Source organism: Carcharodon carcharias, chromosome 9 (assembly GCF_017639515.1).
Source record: "Carcharodon carcharias isolate sCarCar2 chromosome 9, sCarCar2.pri, whole genome shotgun sequence".
NCBI classification, from domain to species: Eukaryota; Metazoa; Chordata; class Chondrichthyes; order Lamniformes; family Lamnidae; genus Carcharodon; species Carcharodon carcharias.
The window spans coordinates 99,832,626-99,857,844 of NC_054475.1; the positions used below are offsets into that span (position 1 = coordinate 99,832,626).

At 43.0% G+C, this 25,219-nt stretch overlaps 1 protein-coding gene across 1 annotated transcript in view; it reads right to left on the minus strand.

Moving 5' to 3' along the window:
* The window catches only part of LOC121281907 (multidrug resistance-associated protein 5-like), a 252,076-nt gene that overhangs the window by 2,657 nt on the left and 224,200 nt on the right, over positions 1-25,219 (minus strand). The window contains exons 24-30 of the mRNA XM_041195071.1: positions 20,246-20,432; positions 18,549-18,638; positions 16,475-16,664; positions 11,912-12,071; positions 11,666-11,744; positions 5,361-5,474; positions 1,442-1,606 (exon numbers count right to left, since the gene is read on the minus strand). Coding sequence (XP_041051005.1) covers positions 1,442-1,606; positions 5,361-5,474; positions 11,666-11,744; positions 11,912-12,071; positions 16,475-16,664; positions 18,549-18,638; positions 20,246-20,432 — 985 coding nt within the window. The remainder of the gene's footprint in view (positions 1-1,441; positions 1,607-5,360; positions 5,475-11,665; positions 11,745-11,911; positions 12,072-16,474; positions 16,665-18,548; positions 18,639-20,245; positions 20,433-25,219) is intronic.

Sequence of the window (25,219 nt, forward strand, 5' to 3'; positions counted from 1 at the left end):
GCACCGCCCCCCCCCCATAAAAAAGGGTTGCCAAGCACATTTATTGGCCAGTAAATGAAGACAACATTAATTATCAGAAACATAATGGCCCCAATTTTGCTGTAATGACAATAGCAAGGCTACCAGTGCTTGCTGTTATTAAACCTGACAGCAAGTTCTGGCATTTACACATATGCAGGTAAATGTGGAAATCAAGAAGTTGCTGACAGAGATACCCTGCTCTTCCAGAGTCTGGAGAATTCAAGGAGGCTAACCACTGGATGGTGCTGCTCCTATATGCCTGTGAGACTACCTACTCCAGACATATTAAGCAGTTGGACAGGTTCCACATGAAATGCATTTGTAAAATCATGGCATCAAATAGGAGGGCAAAGTGTACAACAGTGAAGTACTTCCATGTCTGGAACTGAAGCACTCAGAGTCCAGCTCAGATGGAGTGGACACGTATTATGTATGCCTGACGATAAAATTCTTAAGGTGGTCACGAATTCACAGATGATAATCTGTGAGGTAGGTTGAGATTAAGGGTCAAGGATTCCTTGAAAGTGAACCTCAGGAAAGGTGGCATGTCCACCACAGACAGGGAGAAAAATGCACAAGAAAGAACTACCTGGAAAAATATCTCGAGAAGTGGCATTGCTTCCTTTGAACAGCAAAGAGTACAGGCAATGAAGAAAAACCAAGCTAGAATGACTGGACAGTACCAAAGGAAAAAAAAATCAGACAATTCATCCTTGTCTGGTCCATGGAAAGCCATGCAGGTTTTCAATCAGGTTCCCCAGCCACATTAGATTGCACAACAAATGCCTCCATGCATGCAAGAAATGGCCATCCTTGATAACGAAAGGAAACCATGACGACTGTGCTAAGCATTGCATGGAAGTTTGAATTGTCATTGGAGAGCAGGACATGGACTGTCAAACTCAGCACTCTAAAATAATATAACATACGATAAGTAATATGTTGTTGAAGTCCTCGTCAATAGGCTACCTACTCCAGACATATTAATCAGCATAATTCAGTTGAATTGTAACTTAGTTTCTCGCTGTAACAAACTACCTGAAGATTACTGGCTCATTTTTGAAACTTTATTGAGTTAAGCTGTGACATGGTTTGTGTGTGTGAGGCTTATTTTAAGCTTTTTGTATTGTGACTGAATTAAAAGGAGCTAACTAAAACTTAAGACTCTTTCATTATCACGGGTCATCACAGTGACTGCATTCCATCTTCATAACCAATGTTCAGCTATGCACTTTCAAGAAGGAAGGATCATAGGATCATTTTTAATCAGTGGAGGAACCTTGTGTGTGTGTTCTGCCTGTCTTTACCCCCAGGAAAACTGGGGTCAATAATAGTAGGAAACAGAATTTCAAAATAAATTAGCTTTCAGTCCTCAACAACTAATTGCAAATGTTAACTCTGACCAGCAAGATTATTTTACCTCGCCTTGGTCCAGCACCATGATCCTGTCACAGTTCAGCACTGTGTGAAGACGATGAGCTACAATCAGCATTGTACAATCAGAAAAAGCCTCCTGAATGGTCTTATGAATCAGCATGTCAGTATCTGTATCGATGGCAGCTGTGGCTTCATCCAACAATAAGATCTACATTGAAAGAATATGTTTCAAAGTTACAGCACTGAACTGGAAGGTACCACTTGGCGGAATGCAAAACATATGATTATATGAAAACAAAGGGCATACAACTTATAACTCACTATAATCCCAATCTGAATATCTGCTCTCAATATTAGTCTGGCAATTTCCTGGGGGCGCCAAAAAATGAATAACGTTCTAGGGAACTTTTGGAGGCTCAAATTCCTCCCTGACACCCTCCTACATTAGATCACACAACAGATGACCCTCTCCCCTCAACAAATAACTTGTAAGAGGCCATGATGACTGGGAGGCACATCCCCCATAACTACCCACCTCCTATGTGTGTTTATGTGACCACACTCAAATTCATCATCCTGCTCACTTCACATTGTAACAAATCTGTGCTAACTGCATGAGCTGGTAACGTGTTTCATAGGTTGAAGACTCTGTGAAAAGACGTATTTCCTGACACCCAACACAGTTCTGTGCTTATGTAACTTATACACGTCTCCTAATTCATCCTTTGTAACTTAAATAGCCAGTTCACAGGAACCAAATCTAATCTTTTCATTATCTTAAAGACATCAATTATATTTGCTCGAAGTCATCACTTTTCTGGAGCAAAAAACCTAAGCTGTCCAAGCTTATCATAGTGGCTAGAAGTCTTTAAACTTAAGTATCAATCTAGTGCCTCTTGCTGAACCTTTTTCAGGGCTTCTACATTATCTAACATGTGAGGGGACCAAAATAGTACATGTTGTTCTAAATTAAGTCTAACCAAGGTCTTATAAAAAGATAGTATAGTATATTTTGTTTTTAATTGACCTGTCCTAGCAATAAATCCCAACACTCTTTGCTTTGGCAGTAGCCTTATTGCATTGGTCGTGGACCTTCAGAGATTCGTGTGCTATTGATATGTGGGTCTTCCTCCTGCACAACAGTCTTCAGCATTCAACCCTGCATGGTGTATAAATACTTCACCCAAGTGCGTAACACTATATCTGCATTTGTGACAAGTCATTATGCCCCCCTGACTCCAAACATTGTTTAAAAAGATGTTTTACTAATACAGCTATCCATTACTTCTCCTTCAATGTTCTTTAGACAAAATTGTACATTGCCTTTAGCTGAGAATGACATCTACCCCTGTTTTCCCCGGGGAATTTATTAAAGTCTGTAAAAATATTTCTGGTTAAATTTGATTTGCTTTGTAAATTTTGGCTTAATTTTAACTCTGGGGAGATAAATGGGGCTGAATCATCTGAGGAATGGCAATCACCATCGGATTGCCACTCTGATTCTTTCTTCTTACCTTACACCAGAGCTCTACATTTCTCACCCAGACATCTGAGCCAGGCCTCTTCAAAACTGAGGAGCACACATGTTCTGGGATTCCTTCCTCATAGTGCAGGAGCATTGGGGTAAGCCAAGCCATGCCCCCTTTTTACAGCACTAGCTGCCATATTCCGGTAAGTCTAAAGGTCCCAAGCCACTTTGAGAAACTATGGAGAGAAGCTAAGTGTGTAAGGTAAGTGGGTTTGGGGTTAGGGTGGCAGGTGGGTGGGTGAGGGAGTAGGGTGGGAGGTGAGTGGGTGAGGGTGTTGGGTGGCAGGTTTGGGTGGCAGGTAAACGGGTAAGGGAGTAGGTTAGGTTGGGGGCAGGTCGGGGGGTAGTCCGGTGGTCAGGGAATTGGTAATTGGGGGCCCTGAGGGGAGTCGAGGGGTCAGTAGTACAGTTACACAGGAGTTACAACTGGTTTTAATCCTTCTAACGTTTCCTGGGGAACTATTTTGGTAAATGAGTCGGAATCATCCAAAGTCTCTGACTTTACTCCGAGTTTCAGATTGTTCCAGATGCAGGGGAATTGCCTTTCGGAAGTCCAACTTCCTGAGCAATTCCCGCGAAGTCAATGCGTCGGATCTACCGAGGGGTCCCCCAGCGCGTCTTGGGGGGGTGGTACCTCTGAGATACAACAATCTAAAGATTGGAAGTTCTGGGCCAGAGTTTCCTTTTGGATAGAGGTGGTTTTGATGACATTACACTTTGCTTTCATGGTGTCTAATTGGAAAGACTAATTAATTAGATTCAAATTGCAAATCCAGCTCTCTTAAAATCTGGAGCTAGCATTAAATTTTCAGCAGCTTTAGTTAGTTTGATCAAGCTAAATCTAATAATTTTGTGGGAACTGTTGCCCAGATATTCTCACAAATGGAGGTTGAATACCACATAAGGATTACAATCAACAATTAGATGTAGTATCTCATTCCCCCTAGTTTCCTTATTGACATGTTCATACCTGTGAAGCTCTTGGTTTCTTGGGTGGTCAGTTTAGAAAGCAGTGTTATAAAAATAATGACATACCTTAGGAAAAAAGGGATCCACCACCATTTTATTTGTGCAATCTACAAACTTCAGTGTTTCATAGAGCATCTTTACATTCTCCAAAAAATATAATTACAATAGAAAGGAAATTTCTTCATAAAAAGTTTTTGCCATTACCAAATGGTTGTGTTCAGAGAGGATTGCTGTCTTTACATACAACACTCCAATTTACTTGGCTTGGCATACATTACCTTTTGATGATGAGTTATTCTGGATGGAGTGACATCAAATACAATATTTGTTTTTTGAATGACAGCAAGACCATACTTTTTCCATAGTTCAACCCCACCCAAATGCTTTTTACCATTAATCAAAATAATTTCTCTCATCAGAAATGTGTTTAATTGTCTTTTTAACCCATTCATAGAGCTCGCTGTGGTTCCCGCCAAGCCCCATGCCCCGACTAGAGTCAGAGAGAGCCTACCCACAATCCCAATGGCTGTCCCACAGCAATTTAACACTGGGAGCAGCATTAATTGATTTAAGGCAAGACTTCCACCTCTTTCTTGGTGGGGAAGTCCCGCCTTAGAGAGCTGCACTACCAATCGGATGGCTGGCAACTCTGTAGTCCCAGCAGCACCAGCTGGGAGTAGTGGCCGCTGCTGAGACCACAGGCAGTCCTACCACAACAAGGAGCCCAAGTTAATCTGGGGTCAGGGGTCTCAGGAAGGGAGATGAGGGGCTGGGTTCAAGAGGTCAGGAGGAGGGTTAAAAGGGGGAAATGACCTGGGGGTTGGGGGGGCTCCCACTGATGGGAGCAAGGGATCCGCAAAGGATGTCTCTCCCCCATGCTTGTCAAACACCAGCTCATGTGGCTAAAGTTGCTGGGCTTACCGCTTGGCATGGGAGGGGGGAGGGATTAGGCCCATTGATTAGATACTTAAAAGATTCAATAGGTCCAAAGGTGAGCAAGCTGCCTGATGCTTCTTCTACCCTCTAAAATTTCAGGCAGGTCGGGGGCAGCCAGGTGGACAGCAAGAAGGCCACCCACTGGATTTTATGTGAACTCCACATTCAAACCGTAGGCAAGGAACATAAAATCCAGCCTATACTGTCTGCTGTAACAGAATTCCTATAATTTATATCACAATTCTACTAGCATTACTTCTAACGTTACATTTAAAATGTCCACATTATTTAAACCCTTCAGAAGCCTCATGTTCTTGAAGAAGTGACGTAACAAAAATTAAGAAAGTTCCTTATTTAAATTCCCGATACAGAATCACTTTGTGCTTTAGCACCTGAAATATCTCAACAAAAACTTTGGATTTCAAGTCCATATCTTGTGAACACTTCAAAATGATTGGCCATTCTTCACTTTGGTCAATACTTGTTTCCAGTTGTGAAAGCTGCTAAAGGTTCCCTTTGAAATTATTACCTTGCTGTGCTGAAGCAGGGCCCGGGCTACACACAATAGCTGCCTCTCTCCCACAGAAAAGTTCTCTCCATTTTCCATGACTTCAAAGTCAAGTTTCTCATTCAGTTGTGTTATCTGTGAATCCATGCATCCAAAAATATGATGTGTTAGTAATAATTCCAGATTTTCTTTCAAAAAATAAAAGCTTATTTTCATTCTTACCATAAATATTTTGGTAACATTTTGCTTTCATCAGTTTAAAGGTGTTAATTCTGAGGTTTGGTACACAGGATAGATGCAAAGCAAAGCTTTTTCTTCTCTGTGCACTAATGTGCCTTACCCTGAAAGATTGTTAAGGATAATCAGGTGGCAATTGCAGTTCTGACCTTATCTTGACGGCAAACTGAACTTAACGCAAAGGAAGCTATATTGGATAGCACAAAGCACTGAGGGTAGAAAGGGCACATAATGTCCCCTGGGTGGGGGGGCTTCCAAGTTCATCATCTCGGTAGCTCGAATCCTGAAGGATCTAACTGACATGCTGGCCTGCGGCAGATGGTGAACCAACAAAAAGGGAAAAAACCTACTTGACCTCATCCTCACCAATCTACCTGTCACAGATGCATCTGTCCATGACAGTATTGGTAGGAGTGACCACCGCACAGTCCTTAAGGATTAAATCCCATCTTCTTCATCCAACATGTTGTGTGGCATTAATACCAATCCACATCAGGTAGATGCCAAGCGGATCTGATAGCTCAATACTGGGCATCCATGAGGTACTGTGGGCCATCAGCACCAGCAGAATTATATTTCACCACAATTTGTAACCGCATTGCTTCACTTTGTCATTACCATCAAGCCAGGGGATCAACTATAGTTCAATGAAGAGTGCAGGACAGCATGACAGGAGGAGAACCAGGCATACCTAAATATGAGGTGCCAAGTTGATGAAGTTACAATACAGGACAACATGTATGCCAAACAACAGGACAGGCAAAGCTAAACAATCCCAGAGCCAATGACTCAGATCAAGGTTTTCAATCCTACCACATCCGGTCATGCATGGTGGATAGTTAAACAATTAACTGATGGGGGGTGCCTCCATAAACATTCCCATCTCATCAGTGCAAAGTTACAAGGTTGAAGCATTTGCAACCATCTTCAGCCAGAAGTGCCAAGTGATGATCCATTTTGGCCTCCTCCTGAGTTCCTGGCCAATTTGATTCTCTCTATGTGATATCAAGCAGCTGCTGAAGGCACTGGATACAGCAAAGCTATGGGCCCCGACAACATCCAGGCAGTAGTACCGAAGGCTTGTGCTCTAGAACTAGCTGGGCCTCAAGCCAAAGTTTTCCAGTTTAGCTACAAACTGGTATCTACCTGACAATGTGGAAAGTGCCCAGGTATGTCCAGTCAACAACAAGCAGGACAAATCCAATCTGGCCAATACCACCCCATCAGTCTACTCTCAATCGTTAGCAAAATAATGGAAGAAGTTGTTGACAGTGCTATCAAGCGATGCTTACTCAGCAATAACCTGCTCACTGATGCTGTTTGGTTCTGCCAGGACCACTCGGCCACAGACCTCACAGCAGCCTTGGTCCAATATGGAAAAAAGTGGAATTCAAGAGGTGAGGTGATAGTGACTGGCCTTAACATCAAGGCAACATTTAACTCAATTGGAATTATGAGGGAGGGGGAGTGGTGGAATTCTCCACTGGTTGGAGTCATACCTAGCACAAAAGGAAGATTATTGTGATTATGGAGGTCAATCATCTCAGCCCAAGGAAATCGCTGCAGGAGCTCCTCAGGCTAGTCTCCTAGGCTCGACCATCTTCAGCTGCTTCATCAATGACCTTCCCATTAACACAAGGTCGAAAGTGTAGACGTTTGCTGATCATTGCAGTGTTCAGTACCCATCATAACTTTGGATGACCAGGCATCACAGTTTAGCAGGTCAGTCCCAGTTTTCACTGGACGCCCCAGTGTCCCAACAGTTATCTCCAAATTTCTCGAATATCCAGGTTTTCAGCTCCACTGAGACCCCTCCCCTTTAACTCGCCCCTCACATTCAATTTACTGTCTGCAAAAAAAAAACCCTCGTGCTACGCTGCTGTGCACCCTGGGAATCGGGGCTAGCTCCACTCTGGATTCTTCAGCAACTTAGCAATGGCTGCCATCATTGTTGTGCAGCCAGGAAGAATAGGATCTCAGTCCAACCTGATAAAAGCAAAATGCTGTGGATGCTAGAAATCTGAAATAAAAACAAAAATGCTGGAAAAACTCAGCAGGCCTGGCAGCATCTGTGGAGAGAGAAATAGAGTTAACGCTTCGAGTCCATATGACTCTTCTTCAGAGCAAAGTTATCACTACTTCTTTGGCATCGACAGCTCCATTGCTGATGATGCCTTTTAAACACCTTGTGGCACCCAGCCGTTTGCATGACTCACCTGACATCACAGCAGGCGCTGCTCAATCCAACTTGCTGCCGGTGGTCCTTAACCGCTTTGCTCCACCCGTCAGCCCTCCTCTTTAACAATCCCATCCGCTCCTGCTCCAGAAGTCACCTTGCCAAGGGGCCACCCATTTGGCTGTGAGGAGCTGTTAGTCATTTTGCAGGTTAGGATGATCGTGTCCGACCAGTCTGGTTGGCCTCCAGAGCAGTATGTTCAAAGCAGACAACTCAGTTGCACAATTAATCTTCTATTAAACTTTAACTCCTCAGATACTGAAATAGTCTTTCATTCACAAGGTCAAAAAGCAATGGGAGCAGGCATTACCAATGCTAAATCCCCCTCCATCAAACATTCTGGGTTTACTAATGACTAGAAACTTAACTGGACAAGATATTTAAATACTGTAGCTACAGAGCAGATCAGAGGCTTGGAATTCTGTGGTAACTCATCTCAAGTGTCCTTTGCATGTCCACCATCAACAAGGCATAGGTCAGCGGTGTGATGGAATAGTCTCCACTTGCCTGTGTTACAATCCCCAAGGGGATGCATAAACCAAAAGAACCACATTTATTGAACAACCTCCAATTGAAAAAAAGTTACCAAACAAGATTTCACTTTTTGCAACTTTTATTTAACATGAATCAGAATCAGTATAAATTAAATCTAAATTAACAGGCATATCATGGTCTGTACGAACTATAAATTACAGATGGAATAGCAGATACAACAAGGCCTGAATTTTTCCTGTGTCGACTGGGCTCGATGGGAGCGATTGAGGAGCCGACCACCACCTGCGATCGGCTCCGCACCGCCATTTTACGTGGGTGGGCCAATTAAGGCCCGCCCAGCATAATGTGCGAGCAGTAGCGCTTAGCGCTACTTGTGCAGGTGGGGGGAGGAGGGAGAGTAAGGGCCAGCACTCTTTCGTGCATGCGTGTGAAAGAATGCATCAATCTCCTTGAGGCACGGAGCTGCCTCAGGGAGAGTGAAGTGGTTTTTAAAACAATTTTTTTTACAGACATTAAAAGTTTAATGAGACATGTCCCCTCATGTGACTGTGTCATTTATTTTTTATATTAATTTTTTACTTAAGTGGTAAAAGCTTTAGGAAACGTTAACCCGCTTGTGGATGAGGTTTCCTAAAAAACATGAAGGCCGCTTGGCCTTTTTGCCTGCCAACCTTAAGGTTGGACAGACAGTGTCAACAATTACATTAATTACTTAGTTCATGGCCTTAATAGGCTTATCAATTATCGGTGGGTGCGCAGCCGACTCTGGTGCGCACCCGCCGAACAATACTTCGCAAGATGACGTCGGGACACACGCCTGATGGCACCGTGCGTCATTTTACGGGCCCGCCCCTGCGCACTGACTGGAAAATCCTGGCCCAAAGATAGATCTGACAGGTCTTACAGATAATCCACTCCACCTATATGGCCCCAATTTCAGCCACAGAGTTCTGAGCTTGGATCTTTCTCGGGCAGAATTCCAGTTCCTTTCCTTCCACAGGAAGCAGTGTCCACATAAACAGGGTTTCACCCTGTGTCTTCTACACAATGACACACTTCTTTCTGAAGCCTCCTCAATTCTCAGCTCATATCATTCATGGTGGTGTGAACTGTCTTTACTTTCACACGGTCTAGCTGACTCTGGACATTCAATCATTCGGAATTGAAAGAAACAGCAATAGCAGTCCTAAACATGCTTTCTGGCTGCTCAGGAATCCTGTTCTCCAACTAGGCTTGCAAACCACCTCCTCTATCCAGCTGTTCCCTTTCCTCTTTTCTGTCTGCCATATACCTTCATACTTTAACTTCCTTCCTGTTGGTCCTGCTTCCAGGTCAAGGGTCACCAGGTCACATGGGCCAGAATTTATTATCCATAAATGATAATTGATTCCTTTTTTAAGTGATACAAAACTCTTTAAAGTCCTTTTCAAACATTTTTTTAAAAAAAGTTACAGATTCCCTAAACATTTTAAAGTAATTACAATTTTTTTTACTGTTCCTGTTCTGTCTCAGAGGCTGTCACATTGGATGAATGCTTCTCCAACAATACTTAAGAAGCTCATCTAGTACGAAGCAGCCCAATTGATTGACATCCTATCCATCACTTAAGTATTCACTCCCATCATCACCTGGGCACAGTGGCAGCAGTGTGTACCACGTGCAAGATGCACTGCAGCAACTTGCAAATTTGCAACCTCCCACCTAGAAGAATGAAGGCAGCAGACATGTGGTAATACCATCACCTGTAGGTTCCCCTCCAAGTCTCACAGCATCCTGTCTTGGAACTATATTGCTTTAGCTGTGTAAGGCGAAGAGAGGACATCAGCTGGAGTGTGGAGCTCCAAAATGGCTCAGCTGATGTCAGTAGTAAGGCCATGATCTTCCTGCTTTGTATACTTCTAGCTAGTATCTTCACCAATATGGCGCCCAGTGTGATTCACAGTAGAAGTGTGTGTGCATGTAGTGGACAAAACATTTTGGTCACAAATAGTACCCATAGTGCCAAATAATTGCCACTACCAAACTCAATTTCATTCCAAGGTGCTGTACTGAAGCATGTGTCTAGTGAATTTGTATGGAACTAAATTTATGCCACTTGTGTGGAATAAAACTCACCAATCAGTAGCAGTGTATATTCTATAATTTGTTTTCAGTTGCACCTAAGATTTAAAGATTGGAGGTGCCAACACACACAGAATAACACAGCATGTCATTGTGTGAAGACATTCAAAGCCTTCATTTAGTTATGTCAGAGAATAACAAATAACTCTCAAATCATTGCTATATTTGACTCCAGACCAAGTACGTGGTTCAGACTTATTTCTGACAATGGAATCTTTGTACAATAGATGTGATCTCATTGCAATTTTCAGTGATCTAATTTCATTACTGTACTGTTCTCACAAATTCTTAGGAATGTAACAACCTGTACAAGAAAATGGAAAGTACCATACTGCTGCAGCAAGATGTGCTCTTCTGGAGCTGGGAATGCTACATATTTGTGCATCCTGCTGCAGTAAGGGAACCCAGCCAAACAATGGAATTCAACTGGGAAACCTAACTAATCAATAAATAAAGTGAGAATGGCTGCTGTTCGAATGAATAAATCAGGCTTATCAAGGAAGTTCACCAAATTTTAAAAATTGTATTTCTACAGGAGTTAAATCGCAACAGTGACAATCACAGAGCAGGGTCATCCAAGTCTCTTGTCTACATAACCTACACAAAATATTCCTTCAAATGTCTCAACTGCTAATTTGCTCCAGTGATACAAATATAACTTGCCACAAAGTATTATATGATGAGATTTAGCAAAACAACTTGTCACTGTCGTTAAAGTTATCCTGACAGTCTCAATATAGAGCAATGCTCCCTCTAATTTATGTCTGCTGCGCACGGCCTGCTAGTTGCACTGCAAGGTCCTTTTAAGGTTGACATGCAGCTGCATATGCGTGTATCTTAAAGGCAATGGTGGTTCTACGCAGGCTGTTTGTTCCCATTCCTGATTGCTATGCGACATCACAGCCACACAGTTGAGAGGGAACATTGTTATAGAGTTTTCAAAAAAATACACCTCCTTGAAGCACTTTGGGGATTTTTTCTATACTAAAAGGTACTTTACAAATACAGGTACTTGTTTAATAAATTGTATTTCTTGGTTCTAATGATTTGTAATATGTTGTATGTGTTGTTTTGTGTCTGTGATGTGACAAGGCAGTTTTCTGATGACACAAAGTTATGAGTTATGCCATCAGAGGCAATATTATGGCCTCTTAAATACTATAGACAAATAACATCTACAAGGTACACGCGATGCAAACAAGATATTACTTGTCACTCATATTTAACCAGTACTTACATTTTCTTTGATGTGAGCTCTTCCTAATGCATCCCAAATTTGAGCATCAGTGTACTGATTGTAGGGGTCAAGGTTTGACCTGAAAATAAACATAGAAACATAAAAATCTCCATAATATGCATTCATGGTTACTAGAGTTGTGATGCTACTCCTAGGATCTAGACTTCAGCTATATAAAGACTAATCTACACATCCCTAAATCTTGTGCCAAGATTGGCAGTGTCCTTAGTTAAAACAGATACATACCTGACTGTCCCAACAAAGAGCACAGGTTCCTGTGGAATAATGGATAGCTTCTTTCGCAGATCATCTAATCCAATGTCACTAATCTTCACACCGTCTATAGTAATAGAACCACTGCAAATTTCTACTAGTCTGAACAGTGTCACTCCCAGGGATGATTTCCCTGTGTATAAAACATGATACACAAAGTAAATTGATACTTGGTTAGTATTCATCTTCTTCCTTCAAGTTGCTTTCCATTCATAAAATGATTCAACCACCACATAATCTACTCCATTTAAAAGGGGGATAGAGTAATATCTGCAGTGGGAGGTCTGAGGACATCAAATTTTCTCCTTTCTACCCATACGGTAAATTGATTTTCCATTGGATAGTATTTCATATAGAAATGTAACAAAATGGTCTAACATTTACATTCTTGACTGAACAACAGACAGCTCAGGTTCTCGACGTCATGACCTGGTTGGGAATCATGTTGAGAAACAGTAGAGCTATTTCCCCAAATGGTTCCGTTATTAAAGGTACTTTTTAAACCATTGAGAAAGTTTCTTAAAACTTTTAAATGGCATTACAACAATAAAGTTCTCATTAGTGTCATGCACACCACAAGATTGTTCTTCTATACTAATTGCTAATGACAAGTCTCAAGAATGTAAGAGCAAAACTGCATATTTAATAACAATGACAATGGTGGAGAAATTTAGTGTATCAATATTTCTACAAGATTAAATTGCAGTTAAAATCTGTAATCAGAATTATTAAATGCAAGTTGTGTGAATCTGGAGAAGTAAACGGTCCTTTATTTCAACACAGTAATTAACGATTCAATATCCCGACCCTAGATGAACTGTCAGAGTGATGCTGCTTGCAGCTCCTCTACTCCTTCTCTTCTTAATTCAAAATTGCTTAATTCAAAGATTACAACCAAGAAAGACAAAGTTAACCTTTGTGCACTAAATTTACACGCTATGTTATTTGCATTGCTTTATTCAAATAATTGATTAATTCAGGTTTTTAAACACAAAAAAACTTTGAATTAACAAGTGTAGACTGTGTTAAATGATGTCATGAGCTATCATGAGATGATATAAGCAGCATGACTGAGATCCATTACATTATCAGTAGACCAGTAACATAAATTTCACATTGCAATACTCCATAAATATGAAATACATGTGTAATAAGTATCATAGGCAAAGTGTCAGGAAGAGATATTAATGTATATAATGGCCAGAATTTTTAGATCAGCGGGTGGGCGCGTGCCTGACCTAGCCGAGCGTAAAGTGATGTGCGGTGACATCAGGCGAGCATTCTGACATCATCATGCAGTCCTGCGCTTTTTCGTTCAGCGGGCGCCTGCCGATAATTAAAAGACCTATTAAGGCCATTAAAAAGTCATTAAATTCAAATTTACGCTGCCTGTCCAACCTTACAAATGGCGGCAGGCGAAAATGCCAAGCAGCCTTTGCACTTCTTAGGAAACCTCATCCATGGGCGGGATGAGGTTTCCTAAAGCAAATAAAAATAAAATAAAAATTTCACACTTGAATTAAAAACATGCCCCTGCTCATGAGACAGAGTCACATGAGGGGACATGTTTTATGACATTTTTATTTTCTTCATTAGTTTTTTTAACTGCGCTTCATTTCCCTGAGGCAGCTCCATGCCTCCGGGAGATTGAAACACTCTCTTGCGCATGTGTGAAGTTTGCGCTAGGCCCGCTTGCCCTCCTCACCCCGCCCGCACTTAGCATAGCCGCTCATGTTCCATGGGCCTAATTGGCCTGCCAGCATGAAATCATGGTGCAATGCCCACCCTGCCAAGCCTGCCGCCAAGGGCACAATTCTGCCCAATGTTATTGGAATTTTTTTTTTAAATAGAGGTTTAGTCTGTGTGTGCATGTGTGAATTGGATTAAAACCAGCTAGTCTGTGTTCTTTGATGTATAGTACTTTTGATATGTAAACAGTAAGGTAGAGGGTATGTTTGCATTTTGTTGAATAAAGCATTCAAGAGTGGGAGTGAAATCTTGCACATAGCTGGGAGACACCAAGCAATGTTTATATTACTAATAGGGCTGTATCTTCCAGTCAGAAAGTGGGGGCAGGGCCCGCTTGCCGACACGTAAAACAACGCGGGATGATGTCGGGCATGTGTCCCAACGTCACAGCACATCATTCAGACTTTCAGTTCGGAGGGCGCGCATCTGAGTCGGCTGTGTACTGGCCGACCTGTCAATGACCTTTAAGGCCATTAACAAAGTAGTTGAAGTCATTAATGGACCTTAAGGTTCGCAGGCAGGCAGGGAGCCCTGGCAGGCTTCTGAAAAAGCATGAAACCTCATCCACAGGTGGGTTGAGGTTTCAAGAGGATTTAAAAATCTCTCAATATTTTAAAATAAAAGTTATGGGGCAGAATTTCCCCCCCCTTGGTGGGAGGGAAGTTCAGGAGCGGGCATGCCTCCAATCGGCGCCCCCAATCAGGGGCGTGCTGCCATTTTACGTGGGCGGGCCAATTGAGGCCCACCCAGCATGACGTCCACCAGGAAGTGCTATGCGCGCCTTGTGTGGGAGGGAGGGGGGATTCCCTAAGCATGCGCATGAAAGAGCGCACTCATCTCCCCGAGGCTAAGTGCTGCCTCAGGGAGATCAGCATCAAATTCAAAAATGTTAAATATGGAAAAGTAAAATTTCCCTGACATGTCCCCTCATGTGACACTGTCACATGAGTTGGGACACGTCCATCACTTTTAATTAAACTTTTATTAAATTTTTAACAACCTACATGAAACCACATCCCGCCTGTGGATGAGGTTTTATGCTTTTTCTGAAGCCCGCCAGGGCTCCCAGCCTGCCTGGCAACCTTAAGGTTCGATGGGCAGGTCCTTTAACGAGTTCAATTACTTTTTAAATGGCCTCAATTGGCCGTTGACAGATGGCAGGCGCACAGCTGATTCAGCTCCACCCCCACCAACCTGAAAATTGAAATGACGCATGGTGATATCAGGAGTTCCAACCGACGTCATCTCGTGTCATCTTACGCATGAGGGGACATGGCAGGGAAAATTTTCTCAGCTTTATTTAAAGTTTAAAACGTGAGCCGATCTCTGAGGCAGCACTGTGTCTCAGAGATCTGTGCGCTCTTCCGTGCGCATGCGCAAAAGAGCACACTTCCAGCTGAGGGAATCTGCCCCTCCGCCCATACTGGGAGCACATAGCGCTTCCTGGCAGACGTCATACTGGGCGAGCCTTAATTGGCCCACCCACATACAATGACGGCGCTGATTGGAAGCCCGTGCCTGCTCCCGCATGTCACGCCCCCCTCAAAGGGTGGGAAAATATTGCCCATAAAATTCGTACTATGAAAGGGATTCAAAGGGCCTGGTGATACAATGAAAATTTACATTCAAAGGGGAAGGCTGGGTATAACAGAAAGCAGTTTGTGTGTGCAGGTCAGAGGCATGTAAGATCTAAGCCTGTAAGCCTACCACTGCGTCTGCAAAGGAACAAATTGAAAGGAACCTCATTTTGAATTTGTAAGGTGAAAAATGCTTTGCCTGGTATCTGTTTAAGTCTTCTTGGTTCTGGTTGCCTTAGTAGAGATTAATTTGGGAATGTGTTAAAAGTTATGATAGTAGTAATTTGTAGCCATGTGTAGGTGTTTAATTTATTGTAAATTAATACATTTATTTAGTTTGATATTAAAACCTCTCGAGAACTGGTGGTCTTATTCCTGAATTTAGAGCTGCAACTCAAACATACCAAACATCTTTGGCAATCTCTTCTTTGCTTCCACCTATCACTGGCCCTCTATCCAGCTCTACCTGTCCCACCCCCCTCAACTAGCTTGTATTTCACCTCATTTCTATATTTCCTCAGTTCTGATGAAGAGTCATATGGACTCAAAACATTAACTGTATTCCTCTCCGCAGATGCTATCAGACCTGCTGAGTTTTTCCAGCTATTTTTATTTGTTTCAGATTTCCAGCATCTGCAGTATTTTGCTTTTATTATACCAATTGAAAATATAGGTTATGACAGATGTTTAAAGTTTCCCTCTGGGATTTTAAATAACTCAGCCTTTACAAACTGCTGTGTCATGACTACTCTTTTTCTTTTCTACCTTTGCGTTGTGTGTGACTTCCTATTCAGGGGATTAATAATTTAGGCAGAATTCCAATTTTAAATAGTAAGAATGGGATCTCTGGGCCTAACAATCATTAAATAAATATTTGTCAGCACTCTAAGCCTCTGCTTTCATGTTGGAAACAGATTATTTTCTTGGTAACATTAAGACACTTTACTTTTGATAATTTAATCAGGGATACAATTTTGACATTCGGTCGGATTTTCTGCACCTGCCAGCCGCCGCGTTCTTCCAGTCCCACCGCAAGTCAATGGCTGGGGTGCCACCTCACCCGCAGCGGATCCTGCCCTTGATGGGGCCGGAAAATCCTGGCCATTATTTCATATAAATAACAGCATTTGAAAACGCTTGGCAACCTCTTTAAGCAATTTCAATATTTTTCAAAATAATTCATAACTACTAGAAAACAGAACATATATACCTGATCCTGTTCTTCCGACAATTCCAATCTTTTCCCGTGGTTTGATGGTAAATGTAACTTTCTTAAGCACAAGTGGTAAGTTATCACGGTAACACATTTCCACTTCATCAAATTGAATTTGTCCTTCCTGAGGCCAATCGGGGGGAGGTGCTGTTTCTGGAATATGTGATGGTGCTTCAGATTCTAAATTCTGAATGTGATACAGAATATAAAAGATAATAAATTGTAACAGTAACATGGCAGTGAAATGGTAAAGAGCTTTGCTCACAAAAGATGGTTGGGACAGCTGTCTTAAGTAGAATATTGTCTTTCTTAAGGTGTAGATTCTTTACCATGATATCATGAATTAGGAGGGGCTATATTACTGTGCAAAGGTGCTTGTGATCAGCAGTTTATGGGTTCAAAACAGGAAAGATAAGATAAGACAAGGTAATTAACCTTAAACGTAACTCTGTTTTTCTCTCCACTGATGCTGCCTGACCTGTTAAGTATTTCTAGCGTTTTCTGCTTTTATTTGAGACAAGGAGGCACTGCACAATCAGATAGTATAAATTCTCTATCAAGATCATGTCACACTTCAGTAGAAAATAATTCCATGTTGAGTTAGTCAACTGATGAACCACTTCTTACAGACTTCTGAGTGGATGTAGATTATTGTGTGTGGAAGAAAACCCTAAATTAGTTCATGTGGTAGGTAAAATACATAGTAAGTGTGGTTATGATTTGACAACTGTCATATACTATTAAGGGATAAACAGTCTAACAGGCAAAAAGCGTCGAAATGAACAATGATTAAAGGACCCTATTAGTATTAGACCAAGGGCCGAAAATCAGAGACCATTCCAGCATACACCTATAATTCTGCCAGAAGAGGACCGAGAAGCATATATGTTAGAACAGGATCTGATGTTCTAGGTTTTAGCCTTGACTTGGGGAATTCAACATACCTTATAAGTGGTACAGCCTCCCGTATTAGTCCCGTGTTCCTGAACTCGTAAGGAGCTGGCAAATCATGAGCAGCAGTATGTCCTCTGAGCTCAAGTTTACCAGGCTCTCAAATTGTTTTTGCGGTGTCCACCAGGCAGTCCAGGTTGAGAGTGTGGCTCAGACCCCGAGGAGGAGAAAAGCTTTCTCTTAATATTCGATCCTGTTACAAAGAGGGCGGACAGTGCTATTTTGGGGACAACCCAGGACACTTCCTTCTCCCCACTCCTTCACAGCCCGGACTGACAAGTCACACCTCAATTTGTGGCCTGTGGGAGTAGATGAGCACCCTGGATGTGCTGCAGTGATTGATATAGGTGCCTGTCACTGACATACAAATAAATGACATACCTCAATCCCACAAACTTTGGCAGAGCTAGCATTGGAGTGGGTGTGGTGGTATAGCCTGGCATTTATGCCAGGAGACCACCCTCCCCATAGATTTTCACCCATTATTTGCTTTATTTAATAAATAAATTCTAAAATGAAGTAGTATTTTCATCTGTTTCATTGAACAAAGGTACTCTTAGAAATCTCGCCCACATGTTCCATGGGGTTAGTCTGTTCTGTGCTTTCAAAAGGTGATAAAATGGGTCCAAGCTGAGCAAAGACTATGTGGAAGACCAAAGTGATAATCCAAGATAGTGTGTATGAAGACTTAAATGAGAAAGTAACAATGGGCAAACAGCTGCAGCAATGGGAAAGCTTAATGGCAACATCCTGTAATGTCCATGGCTAACCTAGTAATGAAGATTGATTGATTGCCTCATGATGACAGGAATAATAGCTTTTAAATAAAGTTCTTTCATTCAGGCTTTCCTGAGCACTGTCCCACATCTTAGAGTTACATGGTTTTGATAGCACAGATATGGAACAGAGCTTCAGCAGTGTGTATCTGATGAGAAAATGGTAATTTGGTTTTGAAATTTAACACTATGGAGTACATAGGTATTTAAATACTTCTCACACAAGCATTTATCTAAGACTAATATTTCCATTTCAAGTAAGTTTTACAAGTAAGATTTAACCTATAAATTACTGGAAAAAATGTAAATGTGATCTGAGGTGTGATTAGAGCTACAAAACTCACCATTATGTAATGCCTGATCCTTTCTACAGATGTGAATCTGGCTTCTGATTCTGATGCTAAGCGGACCGTAAACTGAAAGAGTCCTGTCAGCTGATTGATAAAAACAAGGGGGAAGAAAGGTTATTCTCATGGAAGAAAATAATCAGGACATAAATGAATATTTTGTTAGCTAAAAGTTACAAAAATAATTCAGAGATATAGGAAGCAATTTGAAGTGAAAATTATGACTCAAAAAGGAATGTAAATGCATTTTAATTAGTACAAAAGTATCTTGCCTCAATACATGATGTTGTGACATTCTTAAGGCAGAGATTTATTTCCTCAGCCCCTTATTTGATGAGTTCCCATTTTCAGTTGTGCCTGAGAACATCTCTTTTTTGAATTGAGGAAGTAAGGTAAAAGGCCAAGGCCCATGGATCAGGATATTAAGCTGATAAACACGAGGAAAACTGTTATTAACTCTAGTAGTAATAGTGGATGATGCAAAGCTTTAATTTTAAAAGCCTGTAGATTGTAGAAGGGGAAGACTAAGCAAGGTAAGCAATTACATTGATTTAAGTTCCTGCAGAGAATGATTTTAAGTGGAAGGCCATATAAAGAGTTCCTGGGGTCAAGCTGAACTTGGGGATGGAAACTGAGGTTGTGGGTAGTGAGGTGGGCAGCAATTCATATGATAGCCTCAACTGAGGCTTGACGATTTTAACTCCAAAGTCTCATTTGAAAATGCTAAAATTGGTTGCCTCTGAGGCCAGCAGGAATGATGTCAACAATAATGGGGATGGAAAGTCATGGGGAGGAGGTTAACCCACCATGTAAATCCTGGCAAAGTAGGTGAGAAGAATAGGGTAAGATCAAGAATTTTTGGTGGATGGAGGCTGCTATGGGGATGTCATGGGAAGGGATGTATCTCTGTGGACCAGAAGGAGTACTTCTGCCCATTCTGGCTCACAAGGAATCTGCATAAATGCATTTTTTTCAATCTTACCTTGGTCTTTTCTGGCCACTCCACAGATTCTCACCCCGTAAACCTAGAATCCTTACTTCGAATCATGGGATACTATAATATTCTCTAATAATGTCACAAATGAATATTAACCCTTTTTTTCGTTCTTTTCCTGAAGGCAGTGACTCATACTGAAGTCCTTTTCAGGAAAAAGTTCTTCAGTATCTCACCCAAATTATTAGTAAGTGACCTTAGTGAGTATTGAGCACCCCTGGATGAAGGGAGAAAGACATCACAGATGAACCTGATCTGGTCTTCAACCAATGTTTACACACATTCCATGATGGCCCAATGTATGGAAATCAAGGGCAGAATTTTATGGCCCTGTTTTGGCGGGGACAGGGCCATAAAATGCGGCGCGTCGTTATAAATCCCATTGACGACAGCAGGAATGTAAAATCCCGCAGTCGTAAAATTCTGCCCCAAAAGTGGGAGCCCTGGCTAATTTTCCTCCTCCACAACTCAGAGCACTAAGGACAAGCATAGTGCCCCTGCGGTCACTCCAGTTGAAATCTTACATGTTCAATATAAATTAAACGAAATCAGTAACTGTTTTATAAAATCACAGCTATCAGAGAATGAGCTAAATACTCAACCATAATTATAGGGGCTATCTTCTTACTTTGCTGGCCAGCTTCCGTTTTGCTACTCATTCACGGGCAAATATTATTAATGGCTTGTAACTAGAAGTTACCTGGACTGCATGGGAGATGGCAAGGCCTGCATAGGCTGGTGAAATTCTTCCATGCATGAAAACCATCATTGCTGACACCACAGTGATGAGTATGATGCTTATGAGATCGAGGCGAACAGCCAACCATCGCATGCCACAGCTGAATAGGAAATGTGGACCTTGATTGCAATCTAGTAGCTCCTGGTACCTAAGAAAACATGGCACCAATAGAGTTAAGTGGCAATAGTCTGATTTCTGAAATGTGTTTTGTGTATAGCTTCAATGGTTATGCACAATTTTCTACCACCAGATGTCAGCAGTGTTGTTTATTTACTATCTACACTTCTGCTATCTCTTAACACAAAAGCAGGTATTACAAATTAGCTGGCAAAATGTGGCCAAAAAATGACATGTACTTCAGTTATATTTGTCTTATTTAAGCTACAAGAACAGATACAGAGTCTCTATTGAACTTAGAGAACATAAGTTATCCTAAACTCATTTTTATTTTGATGTAATTTTCCGTACTAAACAATGTGATTTTATTGTGTCTGGGTATTTTGCAAATATCATTTAGCTTTAATTTTTGTTATTGGGTTTTCAATATTTTATGTACTGATGCAAGATTAATGATCCTGCATTGTGTTTGTTCAAAACTAATGGATGGATACACTAGATTTGTTGTCATGGAAGTAAAAAGAACTTGCATTTATATAATGGCTTTCATAACCTCAGAATATCCTAAATTCACAGCTAATGAAATACTTTTGCCACTGCTGTTACATAGGAAAACATGGCAGCCAATTTTCCTAAGCAAGGTCTCACAAACCTACAATGAGATAATTGACTAGATAATCTTTGTTAATGACATAGGCTGAGGAATAAATGTTGGCCAGGACATTATTGTGCTCTGGGATCTTTTACAATCACCTGAACAGGAATATAGAGCCTCATGATATTTCATCCAAAAGAAGGCACCACTAACAGTGCAGCAGTCCCATAGAGTTACACTGAAGTGTCAGCTTATATTACATGGAATGAGTATGGGAACGATGGATGGAATTTTTACAGGCAACGGGAGGCAGGTTTACTGTGTTTAGGGAATTAATTTTTTTAAACTTATTGTTTCATGGGGTGTGGGAGTCACTGGCAAGACCAGCATTTATTGCCCAAACCTAATTGCCCTTGAACTGAGTGGCTTGCTAGGCCATTTCAGAGTCAACCACATTACTGTGGGTTTGGAGTCACATATAGTCCAGATGGGTAAGGACAGCAGATTTCCATCCCTAAAGGATATTGGTGAAGCAGGTGGGTTTTTACAAGAATCGACAATGGTTTCATGGTCACTAAGACTAGCATTTTAATTCCAGATTTTATTAACTGGATTTAAATTTCACCAGCCACTGTGGTGGGATTTGAAACCATGCACCCAGAGCACAAGCCTGGGCCTCTGTATTAGTAATCCAGTAACATTACAATGACACCACTGTTTTCCCCTAAAAGTGGCGTCAGGTCTGGATCCTGACATCTTCCTACCTTCTTTCGGGTGAGGAACCACTGTGCAACTGTCAGGTAAGACATTAAAATTATCCATTTTATTCAAATAGTTAATCAAGTTCTGTTTAAGTAAGGATTCTGGCTTTCTCAGCCAGTGGACTTATTTCCCAAGCCTTCAGCAACTCACCAGGGCTGCCAAAGTGCGTGCACAGTGGGGAGTGACTCTTCAGTGAAACTGACAGGCCAGGAAGCTCTGACCAGTGAAACTGAAAAGTTCCAGCCATGACCAGGTGACAGGAGCACTCCTTTTCAGAATGCTTAACAGGTGATTGCCACATCTTGGAAGTCCCTTCACCTGTCAGCTTTCACCATGGCATGGGAACAACTCAAACTCTTCTGAAGGGCAAGAGGAGAGGACACTAACACCAACAGCATCACCAGTATGAGAAACAGTATGAGTGCTCCAGCTGCTTTTTCCTAAGAACATGCTGCTTCACAGGGCCAGGCAGATGGATACAGAGATTCAGCTGCAAGGAGGTGAGACCCCAACATAGTGGTCTGGATTTAACATGTCCTCCACCATCAAATCTGCTGGCACGGGTATGTTATATCCAGTGGGTGGCCTGCTTGCCATCTACCCGCCCACCCCTGCCCCACCACAATTACACCAGTGACAGTGGTAGTGTTGGGCAGCCTGCCTACCAGTTGGCCAATTGAGGCTCTTAAGTGGGCAATTAATGCCCAGTTAAGGGCCTCATTCTGCTGCTGCCAGCACTTTACCACACCTCCTGCTTAACTCTCTCCCCACCTCCCAACCCGTGCAAAGGTACAACACCCAACCAAAGGTTGCCCTCCCCCACCGTGGACTCCCAAACACCAGCCCCCACCCACCCTTGCTCACCCCCAAACACTTAGGGCAGAATTTTACATTTGGCTTGCGTGCGCGCACCTGACACGCCAGAATGTAAAACTACATGCGATGACGTCACTGGGCAGGCATGCGATGACAATGGAGGCATGCATGCCATTAATTAATGGGCCAGTTAAGGCCCTTGAGGCACCAATTGTCTGTGGTTTTATTTAACCTGTGATATTTTCATGGCGTTGCACAGGTGCAACGGGCAGGCCATATTTTCAAAAACCTCATCCACAGGTGGGATAAGAGGGGTGAGAAGGCTCGCTAATGTGAGTTGTTTGTACTTTAGCTTAAACTTGCTGCTACTTGCTTGTATGAACAGGACAACTTAACTTCGCTTCACAGCTGCTTTGACAGAAATAAGAGGCTTCAGTTAGGACTCTGGAGGAGTCATACTACTTGGGGTCTTCTAGCTATCAGACAGTCTTCCCTTACCCTGTGAAAGGGGATTGTGGTCTCTGCTGGAGGCAGCTCCTCTGAGGAGTATGAGACGGCCAGAAGGGGGAGGAGGCCAGGTGTCTCTATTCTGCGTCCAGGGGACCAACCTGTGGGAGGAGAGGCACAGGCACAAGGGGCCCAGGGCTAACAGGAAGTGCAAGATAGAAGGGGCTGCAGAAGGAGCCACTATCCTACTTCCAGGGTTTACAGGTGGCGAAGCAGCTACCTCAATATGTCTGATGTGCAATGCCTCTCAAGAGAGACAGTGACCTCCATCTATTAGAGGATCGGCCCTGAGATCAGCTCCAACTGTGTGGGTGGACACCCCATGCCAGCGCCATTGAAGGTCACAGTGGCCCTCAACTTCTATGTCTCCAGCTCTTTCCAGGGGTCAGTGGGTGATCTTTGTGGGGTCTCCCAATCAGCTGTCCACAGTTGTCAAGCTGGTGACAGACGCTCTGTTCAGGCGTGCATTGACTTTCACTCACTACCGCACAGATGAGGCCTGTTAGGCAGAGCGAGCCAGAGGCTTTGCCACGATTGCTGGGTTTCCCCGCGTCCAGGGTGCAATCGACTGCTCACGTGGCCATCAAGGTGCCAGCGGGTGAGCCAGGTGCCTTTGTTAACAGGGATTCCACTCCATGAATGTGCAGATAGTGTGTGATCACAGAATGCTGATTCCACAAGTATGTGCAAGGTACCCAGGCAGTTCCCATGACGCTTACATCCTGAGAACCTCCCAGGTGCAGAGGCTCTTCAGTGCTCCAGCCTGGTTGGATGGATGGCTGCTGGGCGATAAGGGCTATCCCTTCAAAAGGTGGCTCATGATACCTCTCCACCATCCAAGAACATAGGCCGAGCAGTGGTACAATAGGAGCCTCCACAAGGGCGGTGGTAGAAGAACCAAAGATCTTCTCAAGATGCACTTCCAATGCCTGGACCGTTCAGGGGGCGCACTCCAATACCAGAACGTGTGTCACTGATAGTGGTTGCATGCTGCACTCTCCACAATCTGACGCTGGAAAGGGGGGACGCAGTGGAGGAACTTGTTGACGCAGATACTCTGGCAGCAGGTGATGAGTCCAGTAGTGAGTCCGAGGACGAGCACGCTCAGGAGAATGCTGAGGGGATAGACACTGACCTCAGCAACCTCCAGGGAGGCAGGGACACCCAGGAAGCTTTAATCCAACGCTCCTTCAGCTAGCCTACCAAAGAAGAACCGCCACCACATGCCAGGGCTGCAGGCCTGACAGGAACATTTGCTTGGTGAACAACGTGCACTATGTGCCATTTCAATAAAGCTCAATGACAAACAAGTCACTCATAACATCATGGGTTACCCTGCACCTGGAGAACTAATGAAGCACCCAGAGGCTTGTTCAGCACAAACACAATTACTGGTGTGGTGCCTGGCATACATAATACAAATTAAATTGAAATGTGTTATCCATCACACATAATAATAAACATAAAAGTGGGGGGGAAAAATATCACCAGTGATAAAGCCTCTTAAATACAACACGGGCTTAAGTTTTTGCTTGCGAGTGTTACATCTAGGTGCTCCCTCCTCGCTGGCACCTGCATTGGAGACAGACTGCTCACTCTACTGTCCTGTTGGCTATGATGACCTTGGCGGGCATCCTCTGGCCCGTGGAGCCTGTGCTGGCCCTGCCTGGGAGGGAGTGACCAGTGCCATGGCTGGCATCTCCCCCATCATCACAGCCTCATCGGATGCCACGGTCACTGGCAGAGGGGCGGAGGAGCTGCTGCCCTCATCCAGTGCGCCCTCAGAGGAGCCCACAGGGACAACAAGCAGCTCCTGCACCAAAATCTGGTTGCTTTGGACCTCCCTGCTTGCCATTGATGGATGGGCACCTAGCTGGGATACAGGGTACCCAATCCATCTCCCACACTGACACTGGCCACCTGAGGTCATTGCCGGTGTGAGGGCTTGCAGGTCAGAGCGCATCCCCAGGAACCCGATTCAGCTCCTGGAGGAGCCTCTCCATGAGAGTCGCCACTCTCTTCATGGAGAAGGCAGTGTGCTTGGCCATGAGGGTCATTGCATTGCTCATGCTTCGCATGGACTCCTCCACAACAGATACCATGGCATGCATTCCCTCATGTATCTCCGCCAGATCCTC